Source organism: Echiichthys vipera, assembly GCF_963691815.1.
Source record: "Echiichthys vipera genome assembly, chromosome: 22".
NCBI classification, from domain to species: Eukaryota; Metazoa; Chordata; class Actinopteri; order Perciformes; family Trachinidae; genus Echiichthys; species Echiichthys vipera.
In genome coordinates, this window is record NC_139847.1 from 1,757,296 (window position 1) to 1,777,706 (window position 20,411).

The 20,411-nt window shown below is 46.8% G+C and overlaps 2 protein-coding genes across 3 annotated transcripts; both read right to left on the reverse strand.

Moving 5' to 3' along the window:
* Positions 1-745: 745 nt before the first annotated feature.
* rnf175 (ring finger protein 175) lies at positions 746-10,056 on the reverse strand. The gene is made up of 9 exons (XM_083936678.1): positions 9,819-10,056; positions 9,498-9,535; positions 9,214-9,355; positions 8,975-9,129; positions 7,441-7,548; positions 6,526-6,646; positions 6,126-6,259; positions 4,671-4,772; positions 746-3,817 (listed from the first exon to the last, which is right to left on the reverse strand). Exons 1-9 carry the CDS (start codon positions 9,837-9,839, stop codon positions 3,697-3,699), a joined length of 942 nt encoding a protein of 313 aa, XP_083792804.1. The 5' UTR covers positions 9,840-10,056; the 3' UTR covers positions 746-3,696.
* A 1,046-nt stretch (positions 10,057-11,102) lies between these two features.
* On the reverse strand, positions 11,103-15,234 carry LOC310963849 (uncharacterized protein). 2 transcript variants are annotated; one of them, XM_083936793.1, is made up of 9 exons: positions 15,197-15,234; positions 13,953-14,041; positions 13,758-13,836; positions 13,467-13,548; positions 12,404-12,555; positions 12,091-12,193; positions 11,730-11,878; positions 11,423-11,517; positions 11,103-11,210 (listed from the first exon to the last, which is right to left on the reverse strand). In XM_083936793.1, the coding sequence occupies exons 5-9, from the start codon at positions 12,455-12,457 to the stop codon at positions 11,132-11,134; spliced, it is 480 nt and encodes a 159-aa protein (XP_083792919.1). In that variant the 5' UTR covers positions 12,458-12,555; positions 13,467-13,548; positions 13,758-13,836; positions 13,953-14,041; positions 15,197-15,234; the 3' UTR covers positions 11,103-11,131. The 2 variants fall into 2 exon arrangements, with proteins under 2 accessions (XP_083792919.1, XP_083792918.1); XM_083936792.1 differs by having other exon boundaries at positions 13,758-14,041; positions 15,197-15,232.
* Between the last annotated feature and the right edge of the window lie 5,177 nt (positions 15,235-20,411).

Here is a 20,411-nt window from a genome sequence, read left to right on the forward strand (position 1 = left end):
TTTAATGTGGATTCTGTAAAAGTTCAAGAACCATTCTGATGCATTTCCTTCACCTTTGTTTTAGGCACAAAAAAATGTGGCTGGCAAAAAAACACTGTGGCCAAAACAGTTGACTTCAGGCCCTGGAGAGGACAGTGAAGGAACTTTAAAGCCCTTTGTGGTTTTTGGTTTGGGCGCACTCACACTGTCCTTCCGCACCGGGCCAAAACAGGTTTTTTGGGTCAAGTCTGGTTCCTTAGACCAGTGTGAGTGCAACCGTACCGCGTCTAGGAGCGGCACGCTTGCCGTCCACAGCCCGTTTGGGAGAGGTGGGCTTTAGTAAAGCACGTTTGCACATGTACGAGCACGAGCGTGCGGACTTGTACGAGCGCGAGGCCTACGGCGGCTCTGAGGTCATTTCCTGTGCGCCTGTTGGGACGTAGAAAAAAGAAGGAGGGACCATGCGCGGACATTTCAAACAATGGCGGTGAAAGGTTCACGTTGGTGTGATGCGGAGGTGGAGTGTTTACTGCAGATTTGGTCGATGAAAAGATTCAAAAACAGTCGACAAGACGCACAAAAACTCCGAGGTCTACGGAAAGATCTGGAAACAAAGCCACGCATCGCCATGACGTCATCAATGCGTGTGATGTGTTACGGTGTGATGACCCTAAAGCCCGGGGCATGGGCCGGAGGAACAGTGTGAGTGCGCCCTGAGTCATTTTGTTTGTGAATGAACACAGCATCTGACCCTCTCATGTGGTTTTATAAATATTTAATAAATACAAAGTGAACATCAGCAGCAGTCTTGATAAGAAAGCAAAGTCAAGGCGTTTGGCAAAAGAAAGCATGGAGATGTTTTCCATGTTGGGAGAGTGATGACACAAAGACACTGGACCTGTTTCTCTCTGGTCTTCAGATCCCACACTATGATCCCGACCCTCGGGAGTAGAGTTTCCTCCAGCCGGAGCATTAAGTCGACCGTTTAGCATCAACTTCAGCCTCTGATCCTGGATCAGGTCTCGGGGGCAGCAGCTCCAGCAGGGGACCCCAAACTTCCCTTTCCCGGGCCACATTAACCAGCTCTAACTGGGGGATCCTGAGGCGTTCCCAGGCCAGTGTGGAGATCTAATCTCTCCACCTGGTCCTGGGTCTTCCCCGAGGCCTCCTCCCAGCTGGACGTGCCTGGAACACCTCCCTAGGGAGGCGCCCAGGGTTCATCCTTACCAGATGATCCTGAACCACCTCAACTGGCTCCTTTCAACGCAAAGGAGCAGCGGCTCTACTCCGAGTTCCTCACGGATGCTGAACTTCTCCCCCTCTCTCTAAGGGAGACTCCAGACCCCCTCCTGAGGAAACACAGTTCACACGCTTGGACCTGGACCTGGTTCTTTGGGTCATGACCATCAACTTCAGCTTCATACAGATTAAAACAGGACTTTTCAAAATGAAATTTCTCTCGTAAACAAAATTTAAATGACATGTAAACACCACAACTGTCCGGACAGAACCGCCCTTAATGTGATCTGCAGATTGAGGGTTCTCCCACACGGTTGCAAACAACCTGTTTTTCCTTCTCCATCGTTCTTAAAAAGTTCCCCGTCCACTGGTCCTGGTCCTGGATCCTAAATCTCTGCGTCCACAGGAAACCAGGTGCAGCGACTCCAAACGCTGTAGTACCCATGCCAGGCCTGGAGGTGGCGCTGTAACTGCCACAGAAACACACCAACAACGGAGAAGAAGAGACGGGGAGACGCTGTGGAGAATCCAAACACCGGAGAGTTCCTCTCCAAATCATCCTCCATCCTAGAGACAAACGTGTCCCTGGTTCTGGTCTTAGTGAAGACTTTGGTGCTGTTCTGGACTCTGATGCACCCGTCACTCTGCAGTTATAGCCCTGTTCGATGAACCAGTTTTGAGGGCCTAATCACGACCCAGTTCTTCGTGTTTCGACAGCCTAAGAACCGGCTCACAGCCAGGAAAACAGGTTCCCATATTATAACAGGTTCCCTCTTTTCGTGTGCCAATCAAGGTTTGTAAAGCCAGGAGCAAGATTTGGAAACAGGCGACGCAGGCCTCCAGTGTCGCTGTTAGGCCTGAAGATGCCGCGGTTGGCAACCAGCTTTACGGTGCCTCACAGCCACCGACTGGACCGGGGAATCCTCAGACGTACTCAGACGTCTCTGGGCTCTCTAACCTGTGGAAAACCAAACAGGTTCTGGGCTGGTTCAACCCTGGAACCATCTCAGAACCTGTTTGGAGAACTGGGTTCTCTTCGATCGAATAGGGGTATATGTGTCCTCAACGAGCAGAGGGTGCTGCTGTGAGCCCCCCTCCCCGTACCAAAGCACTGACAGGCGGGCATTTTCTCACTAGATTTAGGGCGCACTCACACTGTCCATCTGTACTGTGCCCAAGCACGCTTCACGGCTAAAGTCTAGTTCCTTTGACCAGTGTGAGTTCAAGTGTTCGCGGTCGGCAAGTGTGCCGTGCCTGGCCGCGGACTGGTTGAGAGAATGTGGGCTTTAGGATGCAGGTGTACGAGCGGGGGCACTGACGGCAGATGTCTGTTTATATGCGTCTGTTCCTCGCGACGGACCTTTAAAAAGATGCACCGAACGGTTCGTGGTGGTTCGATGCCGAGTGTTTCAAGTAGATTTGGTGTCAGACAAAACTTAATCTCTGAGGGGTGATGACCTATAAGCGAGACGCATGCATTCGCGCGGCGCCCCAGATCATTTCAAGTAATGTGAAAACAAACGGGCCTGGGCCGTGGGGGAAGAGGGAGGGGGGGACAAACACGCTAAAGCACGGGGTACGGTACGAATGGACAGTGTGAGTGCGCCCTTTAGTCACAGATTCTTAGAACTGGATTTAGAAACAGAGCCTAGAGCAGTTTAGCTCCTTATTCAGAGCATCAGGGAAAAGGGAGAAATCTGTGCTGGGCCTCATTCAGTCCCATGCATGTGGCTCAGAGTCCAGTTCACTAAACAGTCTCTGGGTCCGTCTCTGTCCTCTCACGCAGCAGCACTGTTGTTGTTATGTGACGCCGCGGGGTCAGAGGTCGGAGGTGGGGCCATGACGCCATCCTTTAACAAAGTCTGAGCTCTCACCGTCCAGACCACAACGCCATGGGGGGCGTTTACAATCCTCACACTCTGGGACCCGGTTTCTAAAGATCCTGTTTTCAGGCTCCGATAACGAACCAGACTGAAGTTGTGTGTTACAGGAAAACGCGTCTCCGTGTGGACGGGCCCTAAGAGTGCTCGTGTTAGCGGTGTCTGCAGAACCAGCGGTGGGGAGGTGTGCAAAATAAATCTGTTTTGTTCAAAGGCATTTTGATGACACAGTAAAAAGTAAAGCGATGACTAATCACGATAAAAAACAACAACATGCATGAGGCAACATCTCCAGAAGTTCCAAACTCGACACATCTTCCGTTATGAAATGATCAAATACTGGATCTGTGCTTATAATAATATTCTAGTTCAGGTTGGCAGCGGGTTTGGCATCAGGGTTTTATCCTCTGCACGCACACACACACACACACACACACACACACACACACGGGGACCCAGAGGCCTCCTGGGATCCGCCCGCTGGACACGAGCGCTCAGTCCAGCGACACGTACGGAGTAAAGAGAAGGCTGGAGAAGCAGGTCCTTTTAGCACTTTTTCCACCGCTCTGCAGACGTACTTGCGGAGTTACTCAGGGCTCTATTCGAGGCCCAGAGTGAAGTTGATCCCGTGGACAATTCCGATGATGATGGGTTGCCAGGCGACCAGGTATCTGAGCCAATCGAGGAGCTGCCCGTACAGGACGTGTGTTTTCTCCCAGCTGGCAGGAGGTGAAGGAGTTAAGGAGACAAAACCACAGACGCGATATGAACTTGAACAGATAAATAAATATACATATTGTATTTTACCCACCGACGTTTTTATCTCTGCCGAGCGGAAGCCTCTAGAGCTGCGTTCAGACCGGACACGATGGACGCCATGAACGTGACTAGATGACAGACGAAGCCAATGTACGGACGCGGTTTCAAGAACTCTCGTGTTGCATTCGTTGCCTCATCGCGCACGTTGAAAATATGGGACTTTTCACGTGAATTCGCTTGACGCCCTGTCGAGACAAAAACTGTCTCCATGGCTCATTTGATGCATGTTCATGCCGGAGAAGACCCCGGGACGCAAACACGTTGGAATTACGCATTAAGCTGCAGTCCAGGAGACCGCCGGCCCCCCGAGCTGCTGTTAGCTACGGCCAGGCGAGTTAGCTCGCTAACTGCCGCCTTTGGCTTCCCGACGTATCTCTGACTTCAACAACACACAGGATGCAGCGCGGTGGTTATTTTATGAGCAAGTTCACATCATCATGTGATCATCAATGGAGCCAGGATCCAAATATGATCAAGAGATGCGTCGTTTCTTGCGATTAAATTGCGCCCATCACGTCCGGTGTGAACGCAGCTTTAGGAGATGAAGTGTCCACTCCTGTGTGTGTGTGTGTGTGTGTGTGTGTGTGTGTGTGTGTGTGTGTGTGTGTGTGTGTGTGTGTGTGTGTGTGTGTGTGTGTGTGTGCAGCTCATCCTTGCTGACAGTTGGATCCATCAGCCTAAACTTTGATGCCGGTGTTTGTTTGCATCACTCTAACTCTGTCTTTTGACCTCCCACCCTCGGCCCAAGGATACGGGTTGTTCATCATCCTCTTCAAGTCCACCTTCTCGTTGCAGTACGGACACGTCTGCTTCTTACCCACGATGCACCAGCCGCGGATGCAGAACTCGTGGAATCTGAAGGGGGCGGGGCAAGTTAAAGAAAATACTGGGGGGGGGGGGGGTGTCACACATTTATACCACACTTTCTAAAAATAATAAATAATAAAGTACCGTATTTTCCGCACTGTAAGGCGCATAGAACAGACGCTACAGTCAAGGCTGGGGTTACGTTAAGGACCGCCTCTAAATTAATCGATGTAAAGTTGGCGTGCTAGCGCGAGTAGCATCCAGCTGCAGACCCGGAGCACGAGCCCCTCACTTGACACAAGCCCCTCGCTTGACGGAAGCGACGCCAAAGTTTTTTTTTTCAAGTGAGGGGCTCGTGCTCCGGGTCTGCAGCTGGATAGTCTTGGCTAGCGCTGTTGTAATTATAAGGCGCATAGAACAGACGCTACAGTCGAGGCTGGGGTTACGTTAAGGACCGCCTCTAAACTCATTGATGCTAAGTTGGCGTGCTAGCGCTGTTGCCTTCAGTGGAACAGTGATCGTACGGACTCTTCTACTTGCTGCTCTCTGTTCAACAACCCACTGTTGGAGTTTGTCCTCCAGCTGCAGCCGTCTCGCTCTGTTCCCTCTAAACTCTGTTTAGTCTTCTTTACTCGGCGCAGGTCGTCTTGTTGCTTCCTCCACTTCGGCACCATTGATTGGTTCATGTTCAGCTCTCTGGCTGCTGCTCTATTCCCGTGTTCTACTGCGTGACTAATGGCCTTGAGTGTAAACTCTGCGTGGTAAGCGTGTCTCTTAACAGGAGCCATTTTGGGCTCTTTACACAAACACACACATGGAAATGAAACGGCACGCTTCACGCAGTCGTATATCTCAACATGCACCGCGCGTTACTTCTTCTACGGGGAAAATAGAGTCGTAGTTGGAGACCTGTTGTGGCTCAATATGGGTCCATATATAAGGAGCACCGGGTTATAAGGAGCACTGTCGGCTTTGGAGACATGTGAAGGTTTTTAGGTGCAACTTATAGTGCGGATGTGGTGGTTTTGGATCCAGTGTTCAGTCAGAATACGTCGATTTACAGAATCCACAGAAAATGAATCTGCATAATTTAGATTTTCGAGTCATTTTCGAGCAGAAAGTCTGGTTTTTACAGGTTCCAGCTTCTAAGACCTGATTTTTTAACGGCTCCTGGAGGAACCGATGCCTTTTCTCTATTATCCTTCATTTAACCAAGACGACGTTCGTCACGGTGGTCGATGCTCACACAGATCATTGATCCCACACCGGGAAAATCTGTGACAACAGCTTAGAACAAGAAACGCGACTTATATCTCCTGTACGACGGTAAACTGCGTTTCTAATACATGTCCTTAACAAAAAGCCTTGTGTCCTGCAGGGATCGGCTCTGTGGGAGGATACATGTGTCCGCAGGAGAGCTGGTACGTGTCCTCTATGAACCCTTCCTCCTCCACGTCCACCAGGATCCTCTGGGCGCACACGGCGCAGATGTCGTCGCTCAGGCTCCTGCTGGGCATGCCTCCCTTGTTGTAGTACTGAACACACGGAAAGAAGGTTCAACAACAGGCCGCAGACTTTGCACAGCTTAGCTCATAATTAGCATTCAGCGTTAGCATTCGGCGTTAGCATTTAGGAGCCCCCGTTTGATCCCGAGGGAAAGCGTAAAAACCCCGTGACGATCAGGCACGTTCTGCAGCTACAGGGAGCGTCTTGATGCAGGAAGTTCACACTTTCACGGTTCAAACACAGAAACTTCCGGTACATTCTCACGAGGGATGAATGATATAAAAGCAAAGCCCACCCCGATGGTGGAAGCCATGTAGTCGGAGCAGATTTCAGCAAAGTCTCTGCCCATGACGCCGTAGTAAAGTCCGTAGAACAGCATGATGACGCCCACGTCCATGGAGTCCTCCGCCTTGATCCTGCACACACAGGAAACACAAACGTAGAGAAAACACAATTTAAAGCTTTACCGACGCAAAACCTTCAGTTTAACTGTTCAACCATTGGATCCGTCCACCGTTCAGTGATGGCGCACTCACACTGTCCTTCCGCACCGCGCAAAAACCGTTGTTTCAGCTAAAGCCTGGTGCGTTTGACCAGTGTGAGTGCAACCGCTCCGCGCATAACTGCGGTCAGCCGTTTGGGAGAGGTGGGCTTTAGTAAGGCACGTTTGCACGTGTACGAGCACGAGCGTGCGCACGTGTACGAGCACGAGGCCTACGGCGGTTCTGAGGTCATTTCCTGTGCGCCTGTTGGGACGTAGAAAAAAGAAGGAGGGACCATGCGCGGACATTTCAAACAATGGCGGTGAAAGGTTCACGTTGGTGTGATGCGGAGGTGGAGTGTTTACTGCAGATTTGGTCGATGAAAAGATTCAAAAACAGTCGACAAGACGCACAAAAACTCAGAGGTCTACGGAAAGATCTGGAAACAAAGCCACGCATCGCCATGACGTCATCAATGCGTGTGACGTGTTACGGCGTGATGACGTATAGGCAACAAGAAGCATTCTCCGAGGCCCAGGTAGTGTGAGTACAAACGGGCCTGGAGGGGGGGACAAGGACCCTAAAGCACGGGGCATGGGACGGAGGCACAGTGGGAGGGCGCACTAAGTGGAGACTTTCTTTAGTCGTTTCAGTCGTTTTTCAACCAAAAAAAGTCCAGGATTTAAGTGTGAGTGAGCGACGGCGACACAGCTGCAGAGGCGGCTCACCTGAAGAAGACGTTGAAGCCAAACATGGTGAACATGATGGCGAGGTACCCGAGGACGCCCACCGCGTAGCTCAGCTTGTAGATGAGCAGGAACCACTTGTAGACCATCCTGGAGAACACGGAGAGAAGAGATTAGAGAGTTCTGGAAACACACGACTCGTGTTCTGCTGACGAAGTGATTTAAACGGCCGATCGCTGCAGCTCATTTCCTCAGCCTGCGCACGGAGAGAGCCCCCCGCCGTCTTCGAGGCCCCCCCTCCCTCTACGTAGTAATTTTGCATCTTTTTGTGCTGGTTTAGCATCTATTTTTAGTCATTTTGCATCTTTTTGTGGTGGTTTTGCATCTATTTTTAGTCATTTTGCATCTTTTTGTGGTGGTTTTGCATCTATTTTTAGTCATTTTGCATCTTTTTGTGGTGGTTTTGCATCTATTTTTAGTCATCTTGCATCTCTTTGTGCTGGTTTTGCAACTAATTTTAGTCATTTTCCATCTTTTTGTGCTGGTTTTGCATCTATTTTTAGTCATTTTGCATCTTTTTGTGGTGGTTTTGCATCTATTTTTAGTCATTTTGCATCTTTTTGTGGAGGTTTTGCATCTATTTTTAGTCATTTTGCATCTTTTTGTGGTGATTTTGCATCTACTTTTTAGTCATTTTGCATCTTTTTGTGGTGGTTTTGCATCTATTTTTAGTCATTTTGCATCTTTTTGTGGTGGTTTTGCATCTATTTTTAGTCATTTTGCATCTTTTTGTGGTGGTTTTGCATCTATTTTTAGTCATTTTGCATCTTTTTGTGGTGATTTTGCATCTATTTTTAGTCATTTTGCATCTTTTTGTGGTGGTTTTGCATCTATTTGTAGTCAGTTTGCATCTTTTTGTGGTGGTGTTGCATCTATTTTTAGTCATTTTGCATCTTTTTGTGGTGGTTTTGCATCTATTTTTAGTCATTTTGCATCTTTTTGTGGTGGTTTTGCATCTATTTTTAGTCATCTTGCATCTCTTTGTGCTGGTTTTGCAACTAATTTTAGTCATTTTCCATCTTTTTGTGCTGGTTTTGCATCTATTTTTAGTCATTTTGCATCTTTTTGTGGTGGTTTTGCATCTATTTTTAGTCATTTTGCATCTTTTTGTGGAGGTTTTGCATCTATTTTTAGTCATTTTGCATCTTTTTGTGGTGATTTTGCATCTACTTTTTAGTCATTTTGCATCTTTTTGTGGTGGTTTTGCATCTATTTTTAGTCATTTTGCATCTTTTTGTGGTGGTGTTGCATCTACTTTTAGTCATTTTGCATCTCTTTGTGCTGGTGTTGCGTCTCTGTGGACAGGGCAGGTGTAGACAGGGTGGAGTTGAACCCCGGCGGCTGCAGTTAGACCAGTAGATCTCCCCTTCGCCCCGCTGCAGCTAATGTTTTAACGCCACGCCGTGAACGTGAACCCTTTCTTCCCCTCCTCCATGACTCTGTCTTTCTGAGGTCCACAGCCGCGTGGACCTGAATAAGCACGGGGGCGTTTTAGAGCCTCCACCATCGCCCTCACCTCGGCGTCCTGCAGGCCAGCGGCTTGCGCGTGGCTCTGAAGATGACGTAGCTGGTGACGACGGAGAACATGCCCCACATGGACAGAAACCTCCACCAGTACAGTTTGATGGTGAAGTAAAGAGGCACCACCCACATCTGGACCAGCGTCACCAGCTGAGGAGGAGACGGGACGGTTTTAATCACACTTGACATCTTTGAACCACCTCTGATCCTCCGTATTCTCTTCTCCACACTCACGTTGTAGGAGCGGTGGTGCCGCTGCTTCCACTGCACCAGCACGATCTGAGCCACCACCAGCGTGGCGATGAGGATCATCACCATCTCGGCGTGCATGGCCTCGTGACCCCGGTGCTTCACATGCAGACGCTCGTGCTGCACCCTGACAGGGAGAGAGAGAGAGAGGGGGGGGGGGGGTTAAAGTGTGTTTGTGGGGCGGGAGCAGGTCAGAGGGCGCGCACACACAGATGCTGCAGTGTCTCTGATGGAAACCAAACACACCCTGTCAAAGTGCTGATACTCACTTCCAGTTCTCCCTGTGTGTCATCTTCAGCAGGTCGTCCTGAACACAGAGCACAGAAACAGCTCGTGGGTCTCACTGCGCACGTGCACGGGGGTCAATGACACGTTAATAACACGTAATAAACACTCAGGTGTGTGAAAAGGCGTCTGAGCTGCCACGTCCCAGCAGCTGCTGAGTGTTGACGTCCACAGCTGACACGAGCCTGTTAGCTTGTTAGCTTGTTAGCTCGTTACCTGTGTTTTTGTCCATGTAGACGTCATGAGTGTCACCTGTGTGGTTCTCAGTGTGTGAGCAGTTTCGTTACCGACCGGAGCGGACTCACCTGCGCGTGAACACCCGCCATTGTCTGCTTTGATCCTCCAACGGTGCGACAGAGCCGGCACACAGCAGCCAGCAGAGCTAGCACCAGAGCTAACGGCAAACTGACAGCAGAGCTAGCACCAGAGCTAATAGCAGAGCTAGCACCAGAGCTAACGGCAAACTGACAGCAGAGCTAGCACCGGCGCTAACGGCAGAGCTAGCACCGGAGCTAACGGCAAACTGACAGCAGAGCTAGCACCAGAGCTAACAGCAAACTGACAGCAGAGCTAGCACTAGAGCTAGCACCGGTGCTAACGGCAGAGCTAGCACCAGAGCTAACGGCAGCGCTAACAGCAGCCTCCCCTGTACGGAGGCCCACGAGTGTCATAACTTAATTAAATGGTAACGTATATTATATCATAACGTGTTACGGAGGCTCACGAGTGTCATAATGCAATTAAATAGAAATGTATAATATTGTGATAAAATGCATTATGGAAGTCCACAAGTGTCATAATTTTATTGAATACTAACGAGTATTAAATGTGTTACGGAGGCCCACGAGTGTCACAATTTATTAAGGTGGCTCAAGAGTGAGATAGCAATATATATTATAACTAAAATGGAGGTTCAAGAGTGTTAAAATATTACAAAGCAATGTATATTATTGTGTTGTGTTACGGAGGCCCACAAGTGCCACAATAAATTGATGAAATAGTAATGTATGATTGTTTTGTAATTGATTACGGAGGCCCACGAGTGTCACAATGATGCTGTAGCAATGCAAAATATTGTATTTTCATGTATTAGGGAGGCTCAAAAGTGTCATGGTTTAATGAATGGCAATATAATTAAAATGGAGGTCAAAGAGTGTAAAATATCTCAGAAGTATATTTAAATATATTATGGAGGGCCACAACTGTTGTTAAATGGGGGTGTGTAATAGTGTAATAATTAAAATGGTATAATTATAGAGCAATGTATATTGTATTATAACTTATTATGGAGGCTCAAATGGTCATATTTTAGGTAATGTAAACTCATGTATCATTTATAACGGAGGCCCACGAGTGCCATAATATAAGGTATCATATTGTATTATTCATTATGAGGCCCACAAGTATAATGATGTAATCAGTTTATATCGTTTTATTCTAATGAATTAAGGCAGCCCACAAGTGTCAAAGTAATGAAATAATGTATATCCTTGGATTAAACGGTCTAAAGACGACTGAACAGAAAATGACATCATCTCCTGCTTCTGTGTTTTCAGTGTGAGAGAAATTAAAACACCAAAAAGGAGAAATTCCACTTGAGTAACATTAAGATCTTTATTTACGTGTGAACAAACAGACGGTAGAAAGTCCTCAGTGAAGAGAACCTCGATTCACCGGCTCCAGGTGGTACGGAGGACCTGAAGGGACAAAAGGAAAGAGGGTCAGCTGACGGACAAAACCTGCAGCAGAGTGTTTCAGAGGCCGACGTGAGCTCGCTCAGACATCCAAGGAAGGATTGGGCCGTCTTTGGTCGTGAGACCTCCGGAGGAAACTACGAATGGCAGGAAATCATGTCATCACAGCGAGCCGCCGACAACTTTACGCCACGAACAAGAAAAACACGACGTACCGGGAACCAAGCGCCTCCTCTGAGCGGACGGAGCGTGCCCGCAGAGACCTGCACCAACAAAGACTGCAGAGACCTCCATCCCAGAGACCTGCATCCTGAAAGAGACGTGTGATGGTGAGTCATGGAGCCAAAGACAGATAAAAAAACACAAAAGTTTGCTGCGTTTTGATTCGCTCAGACATCCAAGGAAGGATTGGGCCGTCTTTGGTCGTGAGACCTCTGGAGGAAACTACGAATGGCAGGAAATCATGTCATCACAGCGAGCCGCCGACAACTTTACGACACCAACGAGAAAAACACGGCGTACCTGGAACCACGTGCCTCCTCTGAGCAGACGGAGCATGCCCGCAGAGACCTCCATCCACAGAGACCTCAGCCTGCAGAGACCTGGGCCCACAGAGACCTCCATCCCAGAGACCTGGGCCCACAGAGACCTCCATCCCAGAGACCTGCGCCCTGAAAGAGACGTGATATGGAGTGAGTCATGAAGCCAAAGACGGATAAATACACAAGCGCTTGCTTAGTTGTGATTCGCTCAGACATCCAAGGAAGGATTGGGCCGTCTTTGGTCGTGAGACCTCCGGAGGAAACTACGAATGGCAGGAAATCATGTCATCACAGCGAGCCGCCGACAACTTTACACCACAAACAAGAAAAACACAACGTACCGGGAACCAAGCGCCTCCTCTGAGCCGACGGAGCGTGCCCGCAGAGACCTGCATCCACAGAGACCTCAGCCTGCAGAGACCTCCATCCCCAGAGACCTGGGCCCTGAAAGAGACGTGTGATGGTGAGTCATGGAGCCAGAGACGGATAAAAACACAAAAGTTTGTTTAGTTGTGATTCGCTCAGACATCCAAGGAAGGATTGGGCCGTCTTTGGTCGTGAGACCTCAGGAGGAAACTACGAATGGCAGGAAATCATGTCATCACAGCGAACTGCCGACAACTTTACACCACAAACAAGAAAAACACAACGTACCGGGAACCAAGCGCCTCCTCTGAGCGGACAGAGCGCACCTGCAGAGACCTCCATCCCAGAGACCGTAGCCCGCAGAGACCTCAGCCTGCAGAGACCTGCACCCTGCAGAGACCTGCACCCTGCAGAGACATGGGACCGCAGAGACCGGCGCCCTGCAGAGACGTGATGAGGTGAGTCATGGAGCCAAAGACAGATAAAAAACACAAGTTTGCTGGGTTTTGATTCGCTCAGACATCCAAGGAAGGATTGGGCCGTCTTTGGTCGTGAGACCTCTGGAGGAAACTACGAATGGCAGGAAATCATGTCATCACGGCGAATCAGAGCTCCCACAAGGTTTAAAAGTCTCAAACCACTTAAACGCAATTTAGAGCCGCCTCCATCTCCGGCAGCCATTCATGTGGTGATTTAGAGGTCCTTTAGTATCATTTAGAGGTCATTTAGCATCTATTTTCAGTCATTTTGCATCCTTTTGTGGTGGTTTTGCTTCTATTTTTAGTCATTTTGCATCTTTTTGTGGTGGTTTTGCATCTATTTTTAGTCATTTTGATCATTTTAAGTCATTTTAAAGCCGTCTCCATCTCTGACTTTGCTGAAAGTCTTTTACAATTATAGAACGCCTTGAAAAATGTGTTTCCAAATAAGTTCATAAGCTTCAGTGTGTTGGTTTTATTCCCTTTTGTGAAATTACTTCATTACAAATATGAAACTAGCAAATATGGACATCTGAGGGCGAATATGTGAACTGAGGTTATTTTAAGTCATTATTATGTGCCCACCATCTTAGATTTAAGATGTCGTGCTGCATTCAGTGTAAAAATGGTTCTTTATTTCTAATTAAGTTTATTTATATATATTATTATTTTCAGCAGGGGAGGAAACGTTGCTTTACTGGTGCACGGTGCGTCTTTACACAGACGCATTCTACTGTTTCAAACCATTGTGTTTAAGTTTAAATCCTGATTTTCTGACACTTAACTTTGTAAAAGACCAAAACCACTGAGTCTCAGTCGGCTTTTAATCCTGATTTAATCCAGTGAAATAAAGTTTAAACACACACACACACCTCGTCCTCCTGCTGCTGCTGCTGCTGCTCCTTCAGCTGACGGCCTTCAAAGAGACATCCAGGCGTTCACTTCACCTCCAGCCTGAAAGTAAAGAGACGATGCATTTGATTTATGACAAATATTTAAATAAACGCTGCTAATCCTCGTTCCTTTGGTCGCTCAGACATCCAAGGAAGGATTGGGCCGTCTTTGGTCGTGAGACCTCTGGAGGAAACTACGAATGGCAGGAAATCATGTCATCACAGCGAACCACACAACAAACACGTTACAGTCTTTAAAACCAGACGCACCAGCTGCACAGGCGCCGATCGCCGTCATCCGGGGACATCCGCGTTGATTTGAGTCTGCGGCGCCGCGGAGACGTTCACCCTGACAGAGAGGAGGGCGTAGACGTCAGTTCTGGCATCAGAGAGGCGTCAAGAGACAAGTCACAGACTCAGCGCTCGCTAAGACATCCAAGGAGGTCATTAACGTGGTCGGCTCACCGGCGTCGGGGCTCAGCAGCGCCGATGCAGCTCCGCCTCCTGGGGAACTGACCATATCGTCCATTGTGAGATGCGTCCGTACGGTGGCCCTGAAGGACACACAGATCAGGAAACATGAAGGAGCACGTCATTTTGAACGCTCGCACGTCTGCGACTTGGGTTAAATTCTCCTTTTTGACATGTGCTGCTTCGTTCTCAAAGCGCTCAGACATCCAAGGAAGGATTGGGCCGTCTTTGGTCGTGAGACCTCTGGAGGAAACTACGAATGGCAGGAAATCATGTCATCACAGCGCAGAAGCACGCACGGGTCAAGGGAAACTTAACATGTTTAAACTCTGAGCTGGGGAATATTTCAGGGAATAATCCAGATCCAGGGGTGAAGCCAAGACGCAACAGTCGATTATATTTGTGCGTTAGACAGAAATAATTAAAGAAAAATTGTTGCAACTGGTGACAATAATTCTGATAAAGGAATATTTCATGAAACAAAGTCAAAACTCAGCCTCATATCTGGAGATTTCCTGCTTTTTTAATCAAAATTAACTGAAAACAAAAGACATCTATATTATTTTTAATATATTTAATGAGTCAAACTACCATAAAAGACCATAATTGGCAGGTTAAGCAATGATAAATGAGGGTTTTATCTGAATAATGCAGTTGGATGTTGCTGTGAACATCTCCTTTGACCACCACGTGTAAGAAACTGGTCTCACTAAAATATCGCGAGACTTTCTTAAGCGAGCACCTATATTCAGATTAAACATCTCGCGATACTTTCACGTTTTTTGAGGTTACCATGGAAACAACTCTGGAAACTACTGGAACTCAAACAGGAGTTTTAAAGCCTTTTTATTTTAGTTTAAATAATAAAATATAATCTTAAATCTTCAGATTAATTTAACACCAACTGACGTCACGGGGCTGAAGCTTCAAATCCTCACGTTACAGCAAGAATAAAGATATTTCACACGGATTATTGCTTATGTTTTAATAAGAAGGCTTAATTTAATCCGCAGTTATTAACTTTAACTCTGTTTAACAGCAGATTCACTGAGAAACCAGGTGTTAAATAGCTGCAGCGTGTCGCTCCGTCTCAGCGGCTCTGGAACAATCTGCGACCATCCGCCGATTAAACTCCCCATCCGTGAGAAACGCCGCCATCTTTCTCTTCTATGTGATGTTATTAAACCGTATACGTTCATATTTGAGCACTAACGTGAGCCATCCGCGGTCATATTTACCGGTTAGATGTGGACGCGTCCGTTCTCGATCTCTGCTCCGGTGAAATGACTCTGGCGGGGGTTCGCTCTTCCCTTTATCCCGTCATGGCCGCCGGTGAACGGCTGCAGGGCGCTCCACCGCCACCTAGCGGAGCGGAGGCGCAACTGGGTATTACAGCCACACACACACACACGGTTACAAGCGCAGGGGCGTGCACAGACTCCTAGTGGACACTTTAACACACGTTTATGCTCCTAGAGGACACTTTAACACACATTTATGCTCCTAGAGGACACTTTAGCACACGTTTATGCTCCTAGAGGACACTTTAACACACGTTTAGGCTCCTAGAGGACACTTTAACACACGTTTATGCTCCTAGAGGACACTTTAACACACGTTTATGCTCCTAGAGGACACTTTAACACACGTTTAGGCTCCTAGAGGACACTTTAACACACGTTTATGCTCCTAGAGGACACTCTAACACACGTTTATGCTCCTAGAGGACACTTTAGCACACGTTCATGCTCCTAGAGGACACTTTAGCACACGTTTATGCTCCTAGAGGACACTTTAGCACACGTTTATGCTCCTAGAGGACACTTTAGCACACGTTTATGCTCCTAGAGGACACTTTAACACACGTTTAGGCTCCTAGAGGACACTTTAACACACCTTTATGCTCCTAGAGGACACTTTAACACACGTTTATGCTCCTAGAGGACACTTTAGCACACGTTTATGCTCCTAGAGGACACTTTAACACACGTTTATGCTCCTAGAGGACACTTTAGCACACGTTTATGCTCCTAGAGGACACTTTAGCACATGTTTATGCTCCTAGAGGACACTTTAACACACGTTTATGCTCCTAGAGGACACTTTAACACACGTTTATGCTCCTAGAGGACACTTTAGCACACGTTTATGCTCCTAGAGGACACTTTAGCACACGTTTATGCTCCTAGAGGACACTTTAGCACACGTTTATGCTCCTAGAGGTCACTTTAACACACGTTTAGTCTCCTAGAGGACACTTTAACACACGTTTATGCTCCTAGAGGACACTTTAACACACGTTTATGCTCCTAGAGGACACTTTAGCACACGTTTTGGCTCCTAGAGGACACTTTAGCACACGTTTATGCTCCTAGAGGACACTTTAGCACACGTTTATGCTCCTAGAGGACACTTTAACACACGTTTATGCTCCTACACTTTAACACACGTTAATGCTCCTAGAGGACACTTGAACACACGTTTATGCTCCTAGAGGACACTTTAGCACACGTTTATGCTCCTAAAATTCATTATTAGTAATAATTTAATATAATTAGCATGAGACAATAATTGCATAAGTAACAATATTAATGTTATTTAATAAAAATACATTAGAATCAATGAATCTGGTTTTATTATGAATTATAATAATGTTCAGAATTAAATCTGGAAAATCATCAGTTTCATTTCACAAAGTGGATTTGATATTTGAATAAAATAATAATAAAAATAAATATAATAATAAAATTAAACGGATGACCCGTCAGGTCCCGCCTCTTGCTCCTCATTGGTGGATGCTGCAGCGAGGCTCGATGGATCCTCCCCCCCTCATCCCTCTCTCCTCTCCTCTCTCTCTCCTCCGTCTGGTGCTGCTGCTGCTGCAAGCTGCTGGTGTTGCCGTGACGATGATACCCCCTCCCACACACACACACACTCACACACACACACACACACACACACACACACACACACACACTCACAGGAGAGAGGGAGCAAACAAGACGCTGTCATGACGCGATGGCTCCAGGATGGAAAAATCACACACACACTCGTCGCTGCGTCTCTGGAAAACATGGTGAGTGCTGGATTTAATCTCTACAGCGGGGTGTGGAGGGGGGAGAGGACGGAGGGATGGATGGATGGAGGGATGGAGGGAGGGATGGAGGAATGTTTGGGGATGACAACAGCATCTGTAGCGTGGTGTGCTTCCCTGAGAGAGAGGGATGAGTGGAGAGACTGAGGAGGGATGGAGGACATGAGGATGGACGAGGGTGGAGGAGGAAGGACTGATCCACCTCAGCATGCAGCAAATACAAGTGCGTGTGTGTGTGTGTGTGTGTGTGTGTGTGTGTGTGCGTGTGTGTGTGTGTGTGTGTGTGTGTGTGTGTGTGTGTGTGCTATCAGGCCTGTATGTCCTGCACGTTAGCATCCTGAGCGCTAACAGTAACAGGAGGTACGTCACTTCAGTGAGCAGAGCCTGGGCTGAGGATCCACAGCTCAGGGTGGATTACTGCACGACGGCCTTTAGGGAAGAGTTCAGATTTATGATCGGACGGGAAATCAGACGCCACACAACGACCACGAAGAGACAACACAACCACAAAGATACAAGAAACGACCACAAAGAGAGGCAAAAAGACTCAAAACGACCACAAGGAGACAAGAAACTACCACAACTAGACACATAATTACTACTAAGGGACATAAAATGACCACATAAAGACTCAAACTACCACAGACACCTTCAATTATGGGAAAGAGACGCAAAACAACTATGAAAAGATGCTAAACGACCACAAAGACACAGAATTAGCATAAAGATACAAGAAACAACCACAAAGATACAAGAAACAACCACAAAGAGACAAATAAACAACCACAAAGAGACACAAAAGAAAGAAAGAAAGGTTCATTTGTCCCTCCTTCTGTCAGTGACAGTTACAAACAGCCACCACGGTGTCACAAGACACACACACAAACACACGCACACACACACACACACACAAACACACGCACACACACACACACGCACTCGCGCGCGCACGCACACACACACACACACACACACACACACACACACACACACACACACACACACACACACACACACACAAATAGAGCCTAACTGTCGCCCCATAATCCTTTGCAGCATTGAACTGCAGGAAATCCATGTGTGTGTGTGTGTGTGTGTGTGTGTGTGTGTGTGTGCGCGTGTGCGTGTGTGTGTGTGTGTGTGTGTGTGTGTGTGTGTGTGTGTGTGTGCTTGTATCTTTAATAACCCCTCTTCTTTATGAAATATTCATGACGATATCAAACTCATAATTTACACAAAAAATACCAAAACAGCACAAAAGGAAGCTGGAAAGAATATATAAACACAAAAGAACCACAAAGAGACACAAAACAACCACAAAAGACACAAAACAACCACAAAGAGACACAAAACAACTACAAAGAGACATAAAAACAACCACAAAGAGACACAAAACAACCACAAAGAGACACAAAACAACCACAAAGAGACGCAAAACAACCACAAAGAGACGCAAAACAACCACAAAGACACACAAAACAACTACAAAGAGACACAAAACAACCACAAAGAGACACAAAACAACCACAAAAGACACAAAACAACCACAAAGAGACACAAAACAACTACAAAGAGACATAAAAACAACCACAAAGAGACACAAAACAACCACAAAGAGACACAAAACAACTACAAAGAGACACAAAACAACTACAAAGAGACACAAAACAACCACAAAGAGAAACAAAACAACCACAAAGAGACACAAAGCAACTACAAAGAGACACAAAACAACTACAAAGAGACACAAAACAACCACAAAGAGACACAAAACAACTACAAAGAGACACAAAACAACCACAAAGAGACACAAAACAATTACAAAGAGACACAAAACAACCACAAAGAGACACAAAACAACCACAAACAGACACAAAACAACTACAAAGAGACACAAAACAACTACAAAGAGACACAAAACAACTACAAAGAGACACAAAACAACCACAAAGAGACACAAAACAACCACAAAGAGGCACAAAACAACCACAAAAGACACAAAATAACTACAAAGAGACACAAAACAACCACAAAGAGACACAAAACAACCACATAGAGACACAAAACAACTACAAAGAGACAAAACAACCACAAAGAGACACAAAACAACCACAAAGAGACAAAACAACTACAAAGAGACACAAAACAACCACAAAGACACAAAACAACCACAAAGAGACACAAAACAACTACAAAGAAACATAAAACAACCACAAAGAGACACAAAACAACTACAAAGAGACACAAAACAACTACAAAGAGACACAAAACAACCACAAAGAGAAACAAAACAACCACAAAGAGACACAAAACAACTACAAAGAGACACAAAACAACTACAAAGAGACACAAAACAACCACAAAGAGACACAAAACAACTACAAAGAGACACAAAACAACTACAAAGAGACACAAAACAACTACAAAGAGACACAAAACAACTACAAAGAGACACAAAACAATGACAGAGACACAAAACAACCACAAAAGACACAAAACAACTACAAAGACACAAAACAACCACAAAGAGAAACGAAACAACCACAAAGAGACACAAAACAACTACAAAGAGACACAAAACAACCACAAAGAGACACAAAACAACTACAAAGAGACACAAAACAACTACAAAGAGACACAAAACAACCACATAGAGACACAAAACAACTACAAAGAGACACAAAACAACTACAAAGAGACACAAAACAATGACAGAGACACAAAACAACCACAAAAGACACAAAACAACTACAAAGAGTCACAAAACAACCACAAAGAGACACAAAACAACCACAAAGAGACACAACCATGATCCGTGTCTGTGCGGATGATGAGGTTCACGACCATCGTCACGTCTGCGGCGCTCTGCGTGACACGAGGATTAAAAAAACGCCCCCGACTGCTTCCTCATCCCTCCCCATGCAGATACCCCGTTACCATGGAAACCCCCGTCTCTCTCGCTCTCTCTCTCTCTCTCTCTCTCTCTCTCTCTCTCTCTCTCTCTCTCACATCACTTTGAAGTCATTTTGGTGACCTACATTTCTCCCCCCACTGCTCTTCATCAGTTCTTCCTCTTCATTCACTCCTCCCTCCTCCCCCCGTCTGTGGATCGTACCACCTGTTCCTGCACATGTGTCTCACTGCGGAGCGTACCATCTGGGGGTTAATTAGGGGAGTGCAGTGAGGATGCACCACCTGGTAGGAACATATGGGCATTCCTACGGTGACCGGACACGTGTGTGTGTTTATTTACAGAATCATAAATGATGTGTGTGTGTGTGTGTGTGTGTGTGTGTGTGTGTGTGTGTGTGTGTGTGTGTGTGTGTGTGTGTCTGTGTGTGTGTGTCTGTGTGTGTGTG

Excerpts from the sequence above, each read along its gene's own strand:
- rnf175 (XM_083936678.1), bottom strand. The coding sequence starts at position 9,839 with ATGGCGGGTGTTCACGCGCAG. Across the intron at positions 7,549-8,974 it reads CTGGCCTGCAGGACGCCGAG|GATGGTCTACAAGTGGTTCC; the intron begins GTGAGGGCGATG and ends CGTGTTCTCCAG. Across the intron at positions 6,647-7,440 it reads GGCTTCAACGTCTTCTTCAG|GATCAAGGCGGAGGACTCCA; the intron begins GTGAGCCGCCTC and ends CTGTGTGTGCAG.
- LOC310963849 (XM_083936793.1), bottom strand. The coding sequence starts at position 12,457 with ATGGAGGTCTCTGCAGGTGCGCTCTGTCCGCTCAGAGGAGGCGCTTGG. Across the intron at positions 11,879-12,090 it reads GAGGAGGCGCTTGGTTCCCG|GGCGCAGGTCTCTGGGATGG; the intron begins GTACGTTGTGTT and ends CGTCTCTTTCAG. Across the intron at positions 11,211-11,422 it reads GAGGAGGCGCTTGGTTCCCG|GTCCTCCGTACCACCTGGAG; the intron begins GTACGTCGTGTT and ends TTGTCCCTTCAG.